Source organism: Nannospalax galili, unplaced genomic scaffold, assembly GCF_000622305.1.
Source record: "Nannospalax galili isolate Female #2095 unplaced genomic scaffold, S.galili_v1.0 scaffold1272, whole genome shotgun sequence".
In the NCBI taxonomy this organism is placed as follows: Eukaryota; Metazoa; Chordata; class Mammalia; order Rodentia; family Spalacidae; genus Nannospalax; species Nannospalax galili.
The window spans coordinates 1,659,929-1,680,927 of NW_008332402.1; the positions used below are offsets into that span (position 1 = coordinate 1,659,929).

General features: G+C 44.6%; 1 protein-coding gene across 7 annotated transcripts in view; it reads left to right on the forward strand.

Annotated features, from left to right (window-relative positions):
- The window catches only part of Znf827 (zinc finger protein 827), a 190,043-nt gene that overhangs the window by 1,231 nt on the left and 167,813 nt on the right, over positions 1 to 20,999 (forward strand). For 4 of the 7 annotated variants that reach the window (XM_029560815.1, XM_029560814.1, XM_029560817.1 and 1 more), the window contains exon 1: positions 18,686 to 18,787. The exons of the other annotated variants lie outside the window; for them this stretch is intronic. In XM_029560815.1, the coding sequence (XP_029416675.1) occupies positions 18,706 to 18,787 (82 nt within the window). In that variant the 5' untranslated portion in view covers positions 18,686 to 18,705. Of the gene's footprint in view, positions 1 to 18,685; positions 18,788 to 20,999 lie in introns of those variants that run through there. 7 annotated transcript variants of the gene reach the window in all.

A 20,999-nucleotide genomic window follows, 5' to 3' on the forward strand; every position in this document is an offset into this window, starting at 1 on the left:
GGCGAGGCCGGGCAGCGGAGCGGATGTGGGGTGCGGGAGCCCCGCCGAGGCGGAGGCGAGGAAGCTGGGCGGCTGGCGAGGTCCCCGCAGAGCCCAGGGGAGGGCGGAGCAGGGCGCCCGGCCGCAATAAAATGCGGGGTCAGTGGGAGCAGACGGACCCCCCCCGCCCGACCAGCGCGACCGGAGTCCCGGACTGAAGTGCCTCCCGGCCCTCCCCGGCCAGCCACACACGGCCGCCGGAGACCCCGCCGGGGCGCGTCCCCTCCTCCACCCGGGTCCTCGCGCCCCCCTCCCGCTCCTCTTTGCGAGACTCTTAACTTTTCCCCCTCTCCCTCCCCGGCTCCCCCCGCCACCCCCCGAGCTCTCTCCGCTCGGAGTGTTCCGAGATGCTGCCGAAGCTAAAAGTGAAGGAGAAAGAAGCAACTAAAAATATCCCCCGGGGCCGCCCGGCTCCTTGAATGCAGGGGAGAGGGGGCAGGGGCGAAGGCGCGGGGCGGGGTGGCGGGAGGCGCCGAGGGAGGGGTCGGGGCACACGGAGGGGCCCTGTCTCCTCTCCCCTCTGCCGCGCGGTCTGGCGCTGCTCGGAGCCCGATCCTGCAAAACCCGGGCTGGGGGCGGGAGCGGAGCCGGAGCGGCTGCCCGCCCGGGTGTCGGGCCGACGTGGTCGGTCACCTGAAGTTCACGGAGGGTGGGGGAAGGGTTAAGGTTATGGTGTCTCGGGGTGTGTGCGAGCGTGTGCATTTCCGCTGCAGACAGGCCGGCTCGATCGATCACCCCCTCGCCCGAGCTGCGCGGCGGCGCGGACCCCGGGTGGACCCACGAGGGCGCCTCGGGGCTGCGGTGGCCCCCGGCGGGCTCCGTGGCCTCCGGGCCGCGGCCGAAGTGGCGAGCGAGGGCACGGGCCGGCTGGCGGGCCGCTCGGCAAACATTCCTTTCTTCCCCCTTCCCGGTACGGCAGGAGTCGACGCACAGGGCTGGGGTTGTGCTTTTTTTCCCCTTCCTTTAAAAAAAAAAAAAATGCCCCCGTGCGGTCCTTTCTTCGCCTGCCCGCTAGAGGTTCTGAGGATAATATCACATATGTAATATATATGCACATAAAATCACTCGCAGGCGGCTGCGTGTGGAGGGAAATCTTGAGCGAGGAGAAGGCGGTGGAGTCGGGTCGGGGGACTTGGGAGGCTCCGCGCTGCGATTCCCAGAAAACTCGCAGCAGTTGGTGGAAGTGTGCGTGCACATGGCCCGCGGGTCCGGGTGCCGGCTCCGCTCGGGGGCGTGCGGGGGCCGGGCATCCTGGGTTGGGGGACGGCGGGACGCTGGCCCGGCTCCGGCAAAAGGGCTTCGGTGTGCTCCGAGAACTTGCCCTTAGATGGCAACTTTGGGCGCTGATGAGCTTGTGTGCGAAAACCAGGGCGGTGAGGTTATTTGGTCATTTTCCTCCCCCCACCCCACCCGCGCGCTTAAAAAAAAAAAAAAAAAGATGTTGGCGGGGTGAGAGGGAGGGTGGGAAGGAGAAGGGATTTATCTGTTGGGGCTGTGTTGGAGATGGAGGCCGCCCCTCCCGGGCAGTGCTGCGCAGCCGGGCAGCTGCAGGCTGCCCTGCCGGTGACCTTGACCCTGACCTCGTGAGGCAACCCTTTCTGTCTGAGAGGAAACTCAGGCTCCATTTTAGCTCCAGTGTTGGGTGGGCCTCTCCTGCGGGTTGGTGCCTGTGGATGAAGTTGGATTTTAAGAGTGGGCTCCCTCCACGTTCTCTGATTGAATACTGTTACCTACTCACTAAAAAAAAGCTGCCTGGCAGTCACATTAAGCCACTTTTACCAACGTAAGAAGCAATTTACCTTTGGAAGCACCATAAACATTCCTGCCTTTTTTTTTTTTTTTTTTTTTTTAAAGGGCCGCCTTAATTTGCGATACGTTTCCACGTTGTTTTTTTTTTTTGTTTTTTTTTTTTTTTTTGCATTGAATGGGTTTTTTGTGGATGTGTGCTGCCTTTTCTAAGCCGGGTTTACACGTTTTATAAGCAATTTGCATTTTGACTAAGAGCAATTTCTGGGCAAATGGTGTATTTTGCAGTTCAGTTACTGTAACCCAGGGCTTCCCAACTGTCCATTGAGAATGGGAGAAGCTTGCATAAGAAATACTAACTTGGGTAAAAATCAATGTTAATTTCTATTTAATACAAAATAAAATTGTAGATCTGTGTTCTAGAATTAAGGCTGAACTGCTTGGGTGTGAGAAAAGGCTGTTTTCTTCTCTTAGATAATCACACAGTATCAGTGTTAAAATACAGTTGAGTCTAGGGATTAAAGTTGCCTGGTAGAAGTCATTCATGGGTTTTAGGAAGTTACATGGGGCAAATTTAAAAGTTGGCCACTGAGAAAAAAGAGTGATGTGACTTTAGAAAGGAGGTGATAAAGGGCGTGAACTGAGGTAATTTAAATTGCTTTTAAAGCTGAAAAACCTAAGTAAATGTAGCTGTTAATAAAGCCACTATTGATACGTTGATTAAGAATTGATAGAACTTGTAAACACTTCAGTGCAAACTGTAATGCTTATATATATAAGCTTACGCTGTCTCAAGCTATGGAAAAGTTGGAATGTCTTTGCACCCCAACATGACTGAAGAGTTCTAAAGCATAAACCGTTGCTACTTATAGATGTTTTCTATGCATTAAGTCTATTCCTCATGTTAAACAGTACTATCCATGCACAGTCTGACTCTGCAAAACCCACTGTCCTTCCACTTGATGGCACAGACACCAGGGAACCTGGAAGTTCCACCGAAGAGTGGATTAGTCCTGGAAATCCAGACGAGCACTTCGTATTATCTGATACTAAGTCTGGGGTGAGCCTCAGCCCCTGGCACCGAGTCCCAGCCATTCCCCAGGCTGGTCTCTGGCCTGCTAAGGTTTCTTAGCTCCTTCTGTTCAGCTAGACACCCCTGGGACTGTTCAGAACTGAATTAGCTTTGGAGATGGACAAGCCTTTAACCTGACACTACTAACCTAAGCTTTGGGTTTCTGATTTAAAATTCTACACAGCCATTTCCTCTAGGACAGAGAGAGAGACAGAGACAGAGACAGACAGACAGACAGGAAGAATGAATAAATATATGTGCTTGCTAATGTTAAATGGGCCTCATTCATAGGCAGGAAAAAAATGTATGTCCTATAGAGATGAATGGGGACCCTAGTATCTATGCATTACAGAGAAGTTCTATAGTAACTTTTGGAGGTGCCACCCATCAAAGGATATGTATTTGAGGAGTAGGTTTAAAAACTATTCAAAATAAAGTCTCTGTTTCTTGGCTTAATGTGGTAATTTTCATTTGAGATTTCAAATATGACTCTACTTCTATTGATGACTCTTTCACAAAAGTTCTTTAATTAACAAGGTCCAAAGCTGTGTGAAAAGAATGGCTTAGGGTCCTTTGAGCTAAACCATGTGCTTATCTTCAGCAGAATCCTGAAATGAGTAACTTAACTTCTATCAACCTAAGGAAGCAAGAGCCGGAGGCTGATTCAGGGGCTGTGGTTTGCACCTGACAGACATTATTACATTTGAGATCACCATCAAAGAGGAAGGGTTAAGGAAGGACTTTCTTCTGCATTTACTGCGTCTGTAAGTCCTTTTTGCAGGTGGCAGTAGGCACTTAATTTTTTATTCATTTATTTATTTTTATCTTATGTGGATGAGTGTTTTGCCAGTATGCATATAAGTGCATGTGTGTCATGCAGTGCGCACAGAGGTCAGAAGACGGTGTCGGATCCCCTGAAACTGGAGTTACTGGTGATTGTTAGCTGCCATGTTGGTGCTGGGAACCAAACCTGTGTTTTCTGCTGGAGCAGCCAGTGCTCTTAACTGTGGAGCCATTTCTCCTGCCTGGCGATCATCACTTCTAAGATCTCTCTATTAGCATCAATTTACTCATAAACATATACGAGTTCAGATATTATATTTATTGTTGGAAATTTGCCTGATACCTGTTCCTGAGGGTGGACGTGAACAAAAAGTTAGTAAACAGTTGTTTTATTATTCCAGTGTGCTTACCGTTTACTCAGTTGTGGGCCAAGACCAGAAAGGGTTATTGTGTTCTTCATTAGCAAAACTTGAACAAACTCTCTCTCTCTGCTCTCTAGTAAAATGAGGAAGCAAAATGACTGGAAAGTAACAGGATCCCTTATTTTTATGCTCTTATGAGATTTGTGTGTGTGTGTGTTTAGTAAAAGGAAAGGAACATAACTCTTTCCCCTTGTTTATTCTTATTATTTTTTGCATTAACCAGGTAATGCCTCCTAACAGTGGCAGGAAACACAGGGGTAAAAATTTCAGTGTAAAGTAAGAGAATACTTCATGGCCCCTGTCAGACAGGTCTAATGATTCTGAGGTAGATCAGTGTAGGTTGAAGGTGGGGAGCTTTGCTGTCTATTCTCTGAAAAGAACATCCATTCATTCCTAATACTAAGGAGGCTATCACCACTGTGTGTGTACAGGCTCCTGTTAAAATACAGATGATTGCTCAAAAATCACATTCCCTCTAATGCTTCAAAATAGTTTCTAATAAAAAAATTGATTTTTAATTTATCCGTGCTGCCAACTCTAGAGATGACACAGCTGGTGTGAGCTGACAAGTCTCTTGGCCAAAGTGTTAATAAATCACTTTGGAGATGTGTAAATCGGAGGGCTTTCTGCTGGCGTTGGTGCTTGCTGTGCATTTGGTAGTTAAAAGTCTTTGAATAATCTCTCTTAGAGAGTTCTGAGGGAGGTGCAGAAAATCTCTTCATCAGGAGATTTGCAGAAATCTGATAGATTCCTGTTGTGGCCACATCCAAGGGCGAGTGCATTGGAATGACCAGGCAGATTCCTGGGGTCAAAACCTGTCTCAAAAAGATATATATATATATTTCTTTCTTTCTTTCTGAGCTGGAGAGATGGCTCAGTGGTTAAGAACACTGACTGTTCTTGCAGAAGACCCGGGTTTGAATCCCAGCACCCACGTGGCAGCTAACAACTGTAACTCCAGTTTCAGGGGATCTGACAGACTCTTCTGTCTTCTGTGGGTCTTGCATGACAGGGGTGCACTTACCTACATGCAAACAATGCACACATACACATAAAAATAATAAATAAAATATTTAAAAAATATAGAGACTCTTATTAATTACTATCATTGTGATTTTTGTAGATAAAGCCATGTTGTGGTGCTGGCCTGAGTTGGTAAACTACTTTATTTAGTAATCCCCTTAGTTTGGGTTTGATTATGTCTGGGCACATTAAGTTTCACAAAAAGAAAAGAGTTCTCTCATCCAGCATCACTAAATCTATTATATGTAATGTGGTACCTTTGGACTCAGAGATGAGCCCATGTGCTGGTTGATTTGATTGCTATAACAAGATACATAGGTCATGAACTTTATAAACAATAAAAGTTTTTTGCTCACAGTTCTAGAGTTTGAGAAGTACAAGACCAAGGTGACCACAGGTTCAGTGTTACTTGGTAAAGGCTCTCATCAAGGTGAAAGGGGTGACTAAGCAGCTTGGGGCCTCTTTTATAAGGGCACCGAACCCGCAGGGCATGGTGGCCCATGCCTTTAGTCCCAGCACTCTGGAGGCAGAGACAGGTGGATCTCTGCGAGTTCAAGGCCAGCCTGGTGAGTTCCAGGACAGTTGGTGCTACAGGGAGACCCTGTCTCAGAAAGACCAAAAAAAAAAAAAAAAAAAGTTTCAACGACAGGCATTGTTTGAGGGTGGGGGGATGTGAACATTCAGACCATAGCTCAAGGCCTGAAGGAAAGGATGGAGAAGCCCACATTGCTGTGTGTGAAGCTTGCTCAGGGGCTGTGCCAGGTCACCAAGGCCAGCAGCAGAGGCTGAAAGGCACCATCCTCCTGCCATGAGGCTAAAATATCTTTTAGCCTTCATTTGAAGTTGCCCTGTCCTCTATTTTTCATTTTTAAATGCCTGCTGGAATGTTAGGATATGAGAGGCAAAAACAAACAAAATAAGCTGGCGCTGATTGCCCTATTCTGAGTGATATATTAGTAATTTTCTATAATTTAATCAGACTGGTCGCAGAACAAGATATGACCTACAGAATGGGACTTTCGGGTACGTTAAAGGATTTCTATCACGAGGGCTTTTGCAAGGCTGTGGGCTTTGCGGTGAAGGAATAGACTTGGGGTTTTCACTTACTGGAAAGGAATCTAGACAGGGCCTAGGTCCAGTAAGACGTGTGTTTTTGTTCTTTTGATTTCGTTACTTTATTTTACCTTGTTACGTACCCTTAGAATCCCGTTTTGGGGGTACAGCTTGGGGGTGATGGTGCCACCTTCTTTCTATGCACTTTTTCCTTCTGCTTTGTAGGTGTAGTTCGGTAATTCATACCATCTAGGGCTAAGAGGACAAAACACGGTTCATGACAGCTGAGATGTCCTCTGTCATATTTCATAAGAAAATAATGTGCAAAGCACGGCCCTTAGAAAGCGCTGAAAGTGTTTGATGAGCTCAAGTTCCTAGCTGCTTTCTCCTTTCTGTTTGGGAGTAAGTTTTGTATTTCTACCCTTTATAAGTTATATTTTTATGATATTGGGGAACAGTGTATGACTAGGTGCTGAATTCTGATGACTCTTATCACCCCCTAGGGTCTCACCTTGGATAGAACTGATGTAGATCCAAAGGGCTTTATAACATTAAATCAGACTTTGGCTTGATACTAATGTTAAGCAGCTGGGTGGATATTGCGGTTTATTTTCTAAAAGACATCTTCACTGCACACACACACACACACGCACACACACACACACACACACACACACACACACACACACAGAGGCTGTACTGTGCCTAATTTTATGACATGCACGATGATACGTGCCCACAGTCTGAGGTCAGAATGTGGCTGTTAGCAACTCTTGTTTTTCACAGTGGCCTAGGGTTATAGTAAATGCAAGTAGATTCTGTGTGCCTAGAAAGGATGTTGTTTCTAACTCTCCAGTTCCTTCTTAATAAAAAGCAGCCTCCTATTCAGTAGTTCCTAAATGACCCGATACTCTTTGCTTCTGTTTTGTTTTGTTTTTTTAACTCTAGGTACTGAGAGGTGTAACAGTGGTGAAGCACCTGCCTAGCATGCAGGATGCCCTGGGTTCGAGTCCCAGGACTGGAGAAGAGAAAAATCCAAACTCTACCAATTTCTGTCTACTAGTAAGGAACAAATGCGTAGACCTCAGAGTCTGGAAAAGCAAACCCTAATAACTTACATCTTTCTCTGCTAATTTCTACACGGGTCAGAAATGTGGGTAGAGCCCATTAGAAGAGGGGTATGAGGAACAAAGGAAGGGTTAGAGAGAGGTGTGGTTCTCAGGGTGAATTGTTTTGAGTGCTCTAAAGAAGTTGGCTTTCAAAGGGGACTGAGGAAGGCCAAGAGAAAATGATCTTTTACATGATTGATCAGCAGTACTCATCTGAGCCTTTGAAACAAGCTACTGTACTTGGGGAGGGTGATAGATTTTTCACGTTAGTAGCCTGGGAGTGGATTTTTAAAAAGCACTTGTTGTGTAATGAGAGAAGATTCTCTATGACTTTGGCCTCTTTTCACTTTGCTGTGTACTGTGTGAGTAGAGTGAAAACAAAGAGCTCATGTGCCTTTGAAGTTCACAGGGTAGCGGTCCAAGCGCACATGCTCCCGTGCTGGGCTGTTCAGCTCCCAGCTCTGCCGCTGGCTAGCTGTGTGACCTTGGATGAATGACTAAACTTCTCTGTCATTCAGTTTCCTTATCTTTAGTGAGAACAGTTCCTATGTCATAGAGTGAGCATAAGAATTAGTTGAATACATATAAATATAATGTGCATATATAGAATCATGCCTAATTAATGTTTGCTACATAGAAAGAGATCAATAAATATAGCATGCTATTAAGTATATGAAATGTGTTTGGTTAGATTGTGATTAGACTAGCATTCTGATCTAAAACTTTATGGCAGTTTCTGTGTTTTTATTTTTGTTTTGCTTTTCATAGGTCTCATTAGTGGGCTGAGTACTAACAATATAACATGGTAAAGTTCATTTCCAAGGCTATTACTGTAGGACTTGGCTAACACTTGTTCTGTAGGTCAACAATATTATAAGAGGCTCTTGCAAAAGGAATGAGTTCCTCTGTGTATGTGATTTGGCCAGAATTATATCTAAGTTGTGTAATAACCTTATGAATTATGATGGGATTTTATTCTAAAGTGAGAGCAGTGTGTCTTTCTATGGTGGCTTACAGTGAAACTGAAGGGAGAGGCTTATTTAGTCATTCATTCAACAGGCAGCAGGTTGATTAAACTGACAGACAGGAAATTGACATTGGGTTTTCCATATGTTATTTGGAAGAGTTCAGAGTTTGCATGGAGAGAGATGGAGAGGGAGTGTCAGTTCTTTCTAACCACAGGGAACCAGTCCCAAAGAGTATATCCAGTGGATCTTAAAGGCTTGAGGGGTGCGAGTATGTATGTGTGTGTGTGTGTGTGTGTGTGTGTGTGTGTGTGTGTGATAGATGATGTCAGAAGTCACACACTGGTTCTGTTACTGATATATTCTGCCCCGTACAATATGTTTAAAAACTTGAGACAACATTTTGGAAATTGGAGATTTTTCATACAAAAAAAAAAAAAAAAAAAAAAAAAAACCAATTTTTTAAAAAAAAAAAACTCAATCTGAAAATTGAACACTTGGACGAGCAGGCAGCACTGGGCCCACCTCCCCACATGGCCGCAATCTGCTGTAGTCAGTGGCGGCTGCCTCCCTTCCCCAGGCATGTGCTCGTCAATCTGCCACAGTTCCTGCCACTCGGCCACCGTGTCCGCATATGTATACGCACCTGCCCCCCACCCCCAAGGCTTTTCCCTTTGCTGTCCCTGCAGGCGTTTGGATTAGAGACTGTTCTACAATTTTCAGCATTTTCTGATCTTTTAATTCAGTGCCGTGTCAAGGTACTGTGAACTATATTCAGGGTGGAGTCAAAGAAGCGCTGTGAGGTGGGGGGTTAAGATCCTGGCTGGACCACACTGTAGCTGCGACAGTAACAAGTGACTGCCATTCTCTGCCTGTTTTTCTCGGTTTGTAAAATGATTGGAAACATAGAGTCTTTGGGAACTGAGTGAGCTTATACATTCGGAGTTTTATATGCATGTCCAGTGTATAGTAAGTACACCGTAAATGCCGGCAGTGCTAATACACATGACCTGTGTGCTCATTGCAGCTAAGGCTCTATGGGGTTGCTCTCACTGTGCTTGGAAATAAATTAGGATTACTCTTCCCGTCCTTTAGCTTCATATTATCAGTAAGCAGCTTGGTAGTTCTCATCTCCCACTCTGGGATGATGTCATCTCAGCCACGTAGAAAGATGTAGGATGCTGAGCCAGGACAAGTTAGTGACCACACTTTGTTAGATCTTAAAACCTGAAAATTAGCTCATAGGCTTGAGTAACTGGCTCCAGCTTGCTTTGGCTGGGAAACAAAGGCCCAGAGAAGAACCTGAGTTGGGCAGAAGGGTGGACTCCAATCTCCTGCCACCACCCCTCCCCCCAAAGCCACAGCCATCTCTTACTCTTTCCCTTCATCAAGAGATCTCATGGACTCTGTGGTCTTGGAAAAGCCTCTTAACCTCTTTGTGCTTAAGTAACTCCATCTTAACTTAAAATAGCTAGTACTACTGTGTTACCCAAACGGTCTGTTTATTGTTAGGCTTGGTTTCTGAATCAGGTTCATGTCTGTATGAGGAAGAAGGAGGCAGCTTCTTCCAGTTATTGGAGGAAGGGTAACACTGAACCAGAGAAAGAAAGTAACAAAGGAAGTAACTCAGTTACCTGTGTCTACCCTGTCAAAAAGTTACCACTTGGCAGGTCTCCAGGCCAGAGCAGTGGTGGACTCTAAGCTCTTCCTGAGTCAGCTCAGAGACTGTCCTACCTGGCTCCTCAGGTGCTGGTGGAACACGTGGACTTCCAAGATTCATGAAAACAATCACTAATAGTATTTCTTTTCTCAAAGATTCTACACTGTGTCCCATGAGGCTCCCTTCTAGGAGAAATGGAACCCTAATTAAGAACTTGGTGTGCCTTAATCTGACCTTTAGGAAGAGAAAAAATAAAGTTATAATGAATTGTTTTTTGACGTTAATGAAACTTCACAACCCCAAAGTCTAGTTTGGATTTGACTGCACTCCTTGATTGCAGGTGCCAATGTCACTGGTCTGTCAGTGCTCCTCAGATCCTTGTATGTAGGTGACAAAGGACACACAAAAGAAAAAAAGCTTTGTTCACTTGTTTCGTACGTGTGGTTTATTTTTTAATTTTTAAAAAACCATCATCTCTGTGGTCCAGACTGGCCTTGAACCCATTTTGTGGTCCATCTGGCCTTGAACTCATGATTTTTCTGCCCCAGTCTCCCTAGTGGTGGGATTTCCCATACGCCCTATCAGGTCCAGTTTACAAGTGGTTTAAACAGAAATTCTATGGCGTTGGTATAGCTAGAAACAGAAATCTTTGATAAGATGAGGACCCTTTGAGTGAAAAAATAAGGCGAATGAAAACTATCCAGCTCTGAAACAGAAGGTCTTGTGTGTGACGTTGCTTGCTTACCGCTCTCAGGAGTGACTACCTGAGGGTTTCTAGTAACTTGGAGTAGGATGAGGAGAAATGTTGATTCGCTTTTAGTAATCTATATTGGCTTTTGAGGGTGGTACTAGAGGTGGAGCTCAGGGTCTTGTGTGCTAGGTATGTGTACTGCCACTGAACTCCTTCCATTTACAGCCTTTGTATTGACTCTTTAAAATTTTTTTGTTTATTATTTTTATTTTATGTGTGTGAGTGTATTGCCTGCATGTGTGTAAGTGCCCCAGTCTTGTGCAATGCCCCCAGAAGACAGAAGAAGGCGTCAGATCCCTTGGAACTGGAGTTACAGACAATTGTTAGCTGCCATGTGGGTGCTGGGAACCAAACCCAGGTCCTCTGCAAGAGCAGCCAGTGCTCTTAACCACTGGGCCATCTTTCCAGTCCCCGATGCTTTTTTTTTTTTTTTTTTAAACAGGGTTTCACAGTGTAGTCCTCACTGGCCCAGAACTCACTATGTAAACCATGCGGGCCTTGAACTCAGACATCGGACTGCTTCTGCCTCTGGAATGCCCCAGATTAAAGGCATGCATCACTACTCTGGCCCTTACACTGGCTCTTAATGAGAAAAGTACCACATGCTTAGTATAAATAATTAAAGCTAGGTAACAATATTTAGAATGCAAAAATTTCCATCTCCCAAATTCTGCCCCCAGAGATAACTGCAGTAATAACAAATAATCTTTAAAATTCAGCTTCTGTTTGAAATATGTTTGCATTAGCACAGAGAAGGCTCATGTGCTTTAAGTATGGCATTCGGATCAAGGGTGGTAATGTCCCTTGTAAATGGATGAGCTCATGCCTACAGTATTGAATCCAGATTGGATGCTGCGATTTAAAGGGGGAAATTGATAAGCCACTCTTCAGAGGGAAGGCAGGAAGACTGTTGTAGGATCTTGAAGTCACCATTTGATAAAGGAATTACTGAGGCAGTGGAGAGGCTTTCATATGGTAAGAGTGGGGGTGGATAAAACTTGTGCCTGTTGTCTGCAGCCAAAAGTATGAAGTTCTGTCAAGTAGAAAGGAGTAACTGAATTGTCATCCACATTCAGTTATCCGCTTAGGGGATAACTCATACTTGACTCGTCCATTTCTTTCTTCAGTCCGTCAACAGTAAAAGAGTGTTCACTTCAGAGATTAGGGATTCATAAAATTTAGAACATGCTGTGGGGTCCCCAGTCTTTAAGAGTCACGTGGGCAGAGAAAGAGATAGAAGAGAGTCACTCAAATGCAGCTCAAAAAATGTTTTCATAGGCATAGAAACTGTTGAGCAGAAAATGTTCTGGGACCAGTGGACATTAGAGAGGAAGATAATTTTTATTTGAGTGGTTCAAAAACCTGTTGAATAATTAAAACATAACAAACAAAAACAGAACTCCTTTTCAGCTGGGTGTGATGACATATGCATCTAATTTAGTGTTTCAGAGGCTGAGGAATAAGGATCGTGAGTTCAAGTCCAGCCTGAGCTGTATAGAGAGATCTTATATTTAAAGTCAGTTAGCCAATCGATAGATATGCAAACAGCCCTCCATACCCCAACAACTGTTAAACAATGAAATAAGTCCTGTGTACCCGGAGAAGATGGCTTAACCTGTCAAAGATCGCTTTCTAAGAACCTCTGTTAGTTTCAGTGTACAGTAGTGAGAAGTTTTGAACTCTAAAATAATCTAATTTTATGAAAAGTCACAAAGGAAATGTTGCTTTGTTTAGTTTCTATTATTAATATACAATTGGAAACCCATTCCTGCCTCAGGGGAATTCCTGTTTCAATGCACTGAATCATTAGCTTTTAGGTGGTAAGGGTACATGATGGGTGATCCTAGGTGGCATCAGTGATAATTTGAGGTCGACTGGGAAAGAGTTTCCACGTCCTGCTTACTCCTTGTTTAGGGCAGGTACTTGAGTACTGAAGTTCTTCAAAACACCTGGCCCACACTTCTCTCCTGTGTTACACAATCAGAAAATACATAAGATAAACATGCTAACACGAGACAATAACCGTGAATTGGATGTATAAGTGCTTATGGAAACAGTCCAAAAGTGATGAACAAAAGATGCCCACAGGAGTGGCATCCCAAGCATCCTCAAGAAAGGACAGATTCAGATGCTGAGCAGAGGGACCATCCAAAGTAAAGGAAATGACACTAGCCAAGAGAGGTTGAAATGAATCCAAAATAGGAGGGAGCCATTAAGAAAGGGAGCTTTGCTGAACCAGTGGGTCCATCCTGGTGATATAAGGATGGGGACAGGACCAAAGGTGGCTGGAACTGGCTCTACAATTATGCTGGCTACATAAGGAGGTGTGCGTGCAGCTCAGAAACCAGCTGTAGAGTGTGGCCCTTTCTTTCCCTGTGTTGAAAGTGAGAGGGAGGATGGTGACTTTGTGAAGGAGGTGGCTTTTCAAGCAGTTAAGTCTCTGTTGAAAAAGCAGGATGAATGGCAGTGGACACAATGGCTGATGGGACCTGGGGACAGCCTTGCTCCAGGATGGTTTCTTGGGACTTGTGCTGCAGAGGTTTGGCCAGGGCTTGCCTTCCCTCTTGCCCCCCCCCCCCACCTCTTCAGCTCTTGCATAATTGGTCAGAAAGGTCTAGTGCAGGCACTAGGGAAATGGATCATTAGATAAAGCACTTGCCATGCAAGTGAGGATTCAGAGCTCAGATCCCCATACTCCCCCCCACCCCACAGCAAAAGCCAGGCAGATGTAGTGGCCCACCTGTAATCCCAGCAAGTGGCAGGCAGAGATCTACAGAGTATTCCACCAGTAAGCTGGTTAACTAAATAAAGCTTAATTGGTGAACTCTAAGTTCAAGAAGAGACCCAGCCTTAGTTAATGAAGTGAAGAGCAATCAGTGACATCTGACTTCAACCTGGCCTCATGCACAGAGATACACATATATGTGCACCTGCACATGTGTGCCCACACATGTGAACATACATACCACACATGGGACTAAAAAGCTCTAATGCAGTGCCTTTCCCTGAAGGTCATAAAACACATGCTCTTTACAAGAAATAACAGTTCTTACTTACACGTACATAATGAAACACGGTGGTGAAAGGACCAGCTGAAACCCTACCGCAGGTGTCAATAATGCTAAACCCGTCCGGTGCCTTCTTTCCTGCTTCATGTCGCCCAACAGTTTGTGTTATCGTCACTTTAATTTGCTGTTGCTTCTACATTCTTTTCCTATCTTTGAAATTTATAAGCGTGGTAGCGTACCATGTGCCTTCTGCACCTTGGTGTCTCCATTCCCTGATTGCCTTGCTAAGATGAATCCATGTTGATGGATGTGGCATGTAGCTGGGCTGCCTTCATTCTTCTAACTGTCTAATACTGTACTGTAGAAACATACCACGAGGGCAGCTCACTTTGTTCCCACCTTTTGCTGTTACAAAGAGTGCCTCTATAAACATTCATGTATATTTCATTGTATCCCAAGTGCTAACACCTTTCGGACACTGGTTCTCAAACTTTTTTTTATTTTTTATAACTTTGAGTCTCAGCAGTTCTCATTCGCATTGACTGTGGAGTTTTGAATGTGGTAACAGGGACATAGGTTACCAAGGTCTACAGCTTGTTTGGCGAATTCTCACCCTCATTACGTTTTCTGGACACAGATACGATATGGAAAATTCCGTATTCTTTTGGCCCAGACAGCTTTGTTGAGCCTGGTATCAATGCGCACATCTGGAGTCCCCATCTCCTTCATGGCAAATTTCCAGATTTCTTTGAGTGCCCAAGGGGCATGTTTCTTGAAGCCCACTCCATGGATGTGCTTGTGAATGCCGATGGTATATTTCCGGGTCACCACCTTGTTGATGGCAGAACGGCCCTTCTTCTTCTCGCCACCCTTTCTTTGCAGGAGCCATTCCTCAGGGCCCAAGTTGGAAAGGAAGGCCACCTGGTTCTCAAACTTTTGACCTCAGGATCTTTCTAAGTTTCCCTGGAAGTTAATGAGGGCTCCAAAGAGCTTTTGTGTATTTGCATTATCATGTTAGAGATTAAGACAGAGCAATGTTTTTATCACTAAAAATAATGAATCTGGGCTGGAGAGATGACTCAGTGGTTTAGAGCACTGGCTGCTCTTGCAGAAGACCCAGGTTCAAATTCCAGCACCCACATGGTGGCTAACAACCTCCAACATACATGCAGACAATAGTCATACACATTAAATTTTTTAAATTTAAAACAAGGAATCTAACATAGCTATAAACAACGTATTTTTAAACTATAGGAATGATCCCTGAAAATGTAGTCTTTAAACAACATTTAAAAAATATCTTTTTATTTTTTGTGTATGAGTGGATTGCTTGCTTGGAGGTAGGTGCACCCTTGTCACGCAATGCCCGAGGAGGTCAGAAGAGGGCGCTGGATCCCCTGGAACTAACTTTAGAGACCATTCTTAGCTGCCATGTGGGTGCTGGGGATCAAACCCAGCTCCTCTGCTAGAGCAGTCAGTGCTCTTAACTGCTGAGCTGTCTCTCTAGCCTCTAAACAGCATATTTTTAATGAAAAAATTTTAGTGAAAAGTTAGTGAAATGAGTGGTATTTTTGTATGTTTCTGCAAATCTCTAATGTTTGGCTTACTAGAAGACAATTAGATTCTCCAGTCTGATGCTGCGTCTAGTTGCACTAGGTTAGTGAAGAAAATCTGCCTCCGTGCAGATATGTAATCTATTTTCCATATGATTGTGAGTATTCTTTGAGATATACCAAGCTTCTTAAAGGTTCCTTGTAGCGTTGAGTTAAAATATTGCAATGGACTTTTCATGTCTCTTACATTTCACATCCGCTGGGCTCTGTGCTTTGACTGGACGGTCGCACATACAACATCAGTACTGGACACCTGGGAAATACTGGCTCCCTGAGTTATGTAGATCTACAAAATGTTGATATGCCTCATTGTGCAAAATAAAAATCACTTATATCAACAGGAACGTTCTCCGAAAAGTCTTTAATGTAGTAAGTATTGGGAATCTGTCAAGTTCACAGGATAGCATACAAGTTTTCCAAAATTTTAATGGTTGCTTGAAAGCATGAATCTTCTCATTGGCTAAAAATACTGTGAGCCTTTCCCTGAAGTGTCAGCTTTTCTTCACTCATTCCAAGACGTTACCTGCCAAAAGCTCACATTTGACCGACCATAATTTTTCAGTTATCCTTCAATCAAAAGTAATACACCATGGAAAGGTGGCTCGTTCAGGCAACAGTTGTATGTGCCCTTTTCCTTAACAGCCACATACTGCAGTAATGGTAGAAAGACAATATTGTATGCGATATTGCATTACATACAACATCAAAAAGATGTTTGCTCAAAGATTTATTTGCAGTAAAATAATTTTTATGGCTTTGTCAAAGAGATTCTTTTTTTTTTTTTTTAATGAGTATTTTGTCTGCATGTGTGTAAGTGCACCCATGTCGTGTAACACCCACAGGGGCCCGAAGAAGGTGTCCGATCCCCTGGAACTGGAGTTGAGAGACAGGTGCTGGGAACTGAGCCTGGCTCCTCTGTAAGAACAACCAGCCAGTGCTCTTGACCCTGAGCCATCTCTCCCGCTCCTGTCAAAGACATTCTTAAGTGAAACCAGCAGAGTTTTTCTGTCCCTTTGCTTTATTTTGGTTTTGAGATAGTATCTCACTATGTAGACCAAGTTGGCCTTGAACTCACAGAAATCTGCCTGCCTCTGCCTCTGAGTGTTGGAATGAAAGGATATGAGCTACCACGCCTGGCTATACTTTTTGGCTTAATATGTTAGTTTCTTCATTGTGTAACAGTAAAGAATATACAGTGATGACCAGTGAGGTTTGACTCCACTGCTTTGATTTGAGCAGAGGTGCTGATAGTTTAACCAAATATGACCCTTGCAAGGTCAGTACAAAGGCCCGTGGAGTGAAAAGGGTAAAGAATCTCACAGAATGATTGCAGAAATAGCTTTGATCTTCAGGCTTCCAGAAAGGCACTTAGAGACCCCCAGGGGACCACAGACCTTAGTCTGAGAACTCCTGTCTAAGATGTCTAAACAAGTGGGAACGGCGAGTCTTGAGCACGCCTTGAGTTTTACCCAACACTGCCGTAACGTAACATCTTTTCACTGAAGACCCCAAAGGCAGGAACCCTAAGATGAGGAACCATTACCTCACAAGGATTCTTAGGCCTTTTCTGAGATTTCCTCCAGGTACGTTTGAATTCCCTCATCCTAGATACAAATCTGGGTGAAAATATGCATTTTTGCTAGATATTTGTTCATTTAAAGTAAAAGTAACGTTTTAAATTCATCAGTTAAATCACCTTTCCTCTGTAGATATGAATGTAACCTTGTTGGTCTGTGAAGATGTGCCCTGTTCATCCAGTAACTTCCTGGCTTCCTTGCTGGAGAGAAACTCCACTGGCTCCACCTGTGTTCTGGTTACTTCCTATTGCTGTGATTAAAAACACTGACCAAACCAACTTCAGGAGGAAGTTGGGTTTATTTGGCTTACGGTTGACAGTCTATCTTTAAGGGAAGCCAAGGCAGGAACCCAGGGTAGGAACTTGGTTGCACAGACCAGATTACTGGCTGGAGCACAGTACTGGCTTGCTCCCCTGGCCTGTGCTCAGTCTGCTTCTTAATACAAACAGGACCGCCTGACTACAGGTGCCACCACACACAGTGGGCTGAGCCCTCCCACATCATCGAGTAATCAAAAACACACCCCACAGACATGGCCAAAGGGCCAATCCAATGTAGACAGTACCTCAGCTGAGGTTCCCTCTGCCCAGATACGTCAAGTTGACAACTGAGGCTATCTAGCACAACCATCCGATCTCCTAGTCAGTTTACCTTAGAGATCGCAGCTATACACAAGAGACAGCTGGGGTATTCTTGTCTGGGAACTGAGGACACTTGTGATTTTCTTGTATTCTCTTCTTTTCTGTGTTCTTGCCATCTGCCGTTGACTCACTCCCCTTCTCAGGAGCCTGGCTGCCATTCACACGTGTCCTCCTCATCTCATCACACTGGCCACCAAGTCTTGTTGACTCCACTTTCATAATATCTCTAGAAGGTCACCATGCTGGCCACCTCCTGCCACTGCTGTAGTTTAGACTCTTATTTTTCTCCCATAGAGAATTGGATTGTTGCCAACATAGATAGATATTGGGCTCAATTCTGGAAACCATACTTATGCCCCCCCCAACCTCGATTTCTAGACTGACTAGGTGACTGCTTGGTTCAATAATGTCCTGCTTTGCCTTTAGGCACCAGTAGGCCCTTCTTTTTCTTCTCCGCTAACATGGTTACAGTTACTGGGCAGGATCAGGCAACCTCTTCCTGGTTCTCTTGTTTTTGCTTGCTTGTTGACTACGCTTTTTAAGAGCATGAATTACTTGCTTGTTTTTATACTTTTTATTTGGTATGTAATAGTACCAGTCTATAGCAGGTGGTCAATAAATATTGATAAATGAATGGAGGGAGGAGTTAAAACACCCGTCACAAAATCAAGGAGTCAGAAGATAATCCATAAGGCTGTTGGAAAAGGAAAGAAAGAAGGGAAGGGGAGAGAGAGAGAGAGAGAGAGAGAGAGAGAGAGAGAGAGAGAGAGAAGAAAGTTCAGAGTCACAAAATCAAAGGAAGGAAGTGTTCCATAAAAGGCTGTTGAATGAACGACTACAGGACGATGTTAACAATGGGCTGTGAAATCAGAGGGTTTTGATGGAACGAGCTTGGAGACTTGTCTGTCTTCATCTTTCAGAAATGGGAGAATGCTTTGCCTAAACTGTACATCTGGGCTGGGAGGAGTCATGAGTAGTGTCATGTACATTCTTGTGAATGTGGCCTGGAGATGCCTGTAGACAGTCATATGCCTCAGGAAAGGCTGGACCAGAAGACCACGGCCCTCACCACAGGGCTACCACAGTCTCAGAGCAGGAGGGGAGTGCCTGTGGTTGGCAGTCTCTTGTACATTCCGGGCTGTAGAGTCTCCCTCCACTCTTAGGTGTGGCTGCTTTTCTGTACTCAAACTGCCAAGACTGTAAGATTTTCCTGATGACTGGGCACATTTTGCATCTGGATTTCATGGTCATTAACATCCAGCAGTTTCCTGTCATCTTTGGTTGGGGTGACCATGATATAGTGCCGGCGGCATGGACGCCCAGAGGTAAGCCTAACCCTCCGACACGACACTACGTGCACTGGGGTAAGATTCCTGGTTGCCTGGGAAGGAGGACAAAGGGAAACTGCTCTTCATAAGTCTAGGTTGGTACTTCCATAATTCTAATTCACAATAGTTGACAGACTCACAGGTCTCAGTGAGCTGTCCTACAAACAAGAGGAGGGCTGGTACAGATCAGTCGGGCCTGATGCATAACAAGCTGAGCTTTAAGAGCATCTCCAGGTTCGGAACTTGGTTGAGCCTGGTATACTTCCCCATTCTTTTTCCTACTCTAGAAAAGCTTTTTCGCTGTCTCATACTTCTTGTGGCCTTGTGTCTACCGATTTGATAAACACTTGTAGTTGTATGCATTTTTTTTAAAGGAGGAGAACCTGCAGCTGTCTGTTGGATATTGTTTATGCTTTGCACTCTCCTTGGTCTTGACTACAGGACCACTGTGGATGGAGAGATAACTCCGGTTGCTTTTACACTCTAAGCCATCTCCCTTTGCTGGCCTGGCGTTTGTATTTTTAAAAGGTTATTTAGGGCTGGAGATGTAGCTCAGTTGGTAGAATGCTTGGGTTCATTCCCCAGCACCACAAAAAACAGGCATGGTGACACATGCCTGTAAACCCAGCACTCAGGAGGATCAGAAATTCAAGGTCATCCTTGGCTACAAAATGAGTTTGAAGCCAACCTGGGCTATATGAGACCGTCTCGGGGAAAAGAAAAGGTTGTTTAAAAAGGAAACAAAACAAAACAAAACCAACAACAAAAATAGAGGAATGTGGAAAGAGTGTATAGCCCTGAAAGCTATGGTCAGATTTAATTACTGCTGATCTTAATGCACGAACACCAAACCAAACACCAGGAAACAAATGCAGAAACAGTAGGCTTCCTCTGAGTAACTCCAAAATGTGTGGATTTAAAACCAAGCCTGATCTACTGAGCACATTTGCTCCCAAAGGCCTCTGGAACTCGTGGGCCCCAAATGAGCGTTTTCCTGCTGCTCAGTGCATTTTCAGTCTTTCCTTTTCAGATGTCATCTATTCGTGGAGGAGAAGCTGGCTAACCAAATTCCTACAGTACCTGGCAGTGTAGTGCGGGACGGCAGACTATTCCAAGTTCTACAAGACCAAAAAGATGCAGTGTGCTTATTCACGTACAAAACTAGGGTGTTTCAGAGATTTGAGACTGACGTACGCATAATGGGAGTGTCACTGTGGGACTGTGTATCCTACACCAGAGGAGTGCTCTGTTTTGGTTTAGGGTTGTGGCATATCTAAAGCAGCAATAGAGCATGTTCGCTGATCTTGGGTACTACTTGGTAAGTTTCTATAAGCCTGGGGCTTTGTTGGGAAATGGAATCATCACTGTTGATGACAGTGAACTTGAGAACAGGCTAGCAAAGCTGTCTCAGTGAAAACCCCAGGTAGCAAGCCTAAGGCAGGCCAGTGAAAACAGGGAGTCAACCTCAAGATTCTTCAGAAAGGACGAGGTAGAAAAAGCCGTTGCACTCCGAGGGATGGTCTCAGCTGCAAGACATCCTGATCTTTGGAATCCCCTTAGTTTTAAGGGGGTTTTGCCTTCCATCCTCGTCTTCTTATGTTCATACCAGGAGGTGAGTGGAGAAAAATCAAAGGAGAGTACCGGTTAAGACTACACTGGATCGCTTGATTGCAGCCCTGGCCCTGAGCCTGGCCCGAGTAAAGGTTAAACTTGTTGGCCTGCATCATGGCTTAGAGTTGAGTTTGCATTAGGCTTGTCCTTGGTGTCATGGATTTTTGTGCCTGACCATGAAAATATTTTCCCACAATCAATGGCACTAGTGTCCTTTTATGAACATGTGGGGCTGGGGTAGGTGCTGTACGGCCTCCTCTGCATGTTTTAAACAGCAAAACACAAGGCAATCCCTCTCTTTGCTCTTTCTAAATTGTTTGCCACCCCCCATAGTTCTTTCCTTTCTGGAGGCATATATATTTTTAGGAGATAAAGGTGTGCTGAGTGATGTTTCCTTTGTCAGACAGGATTGTGACCTTGTTTCCTTATGAGGTGTATCAAGCCAGTGCTGTTGTTGTATGTCCCACAAAGAACTTCATCATTGTACGTGCAAGCTAAGATTTCGGTGCTTAGCCATTTATCTACCTATAGAGAACTGTTTCTTAGACTACAGAGTACATTATTATGGTATCGGAGTCTTTTTTTTTTTTTTTTTTAC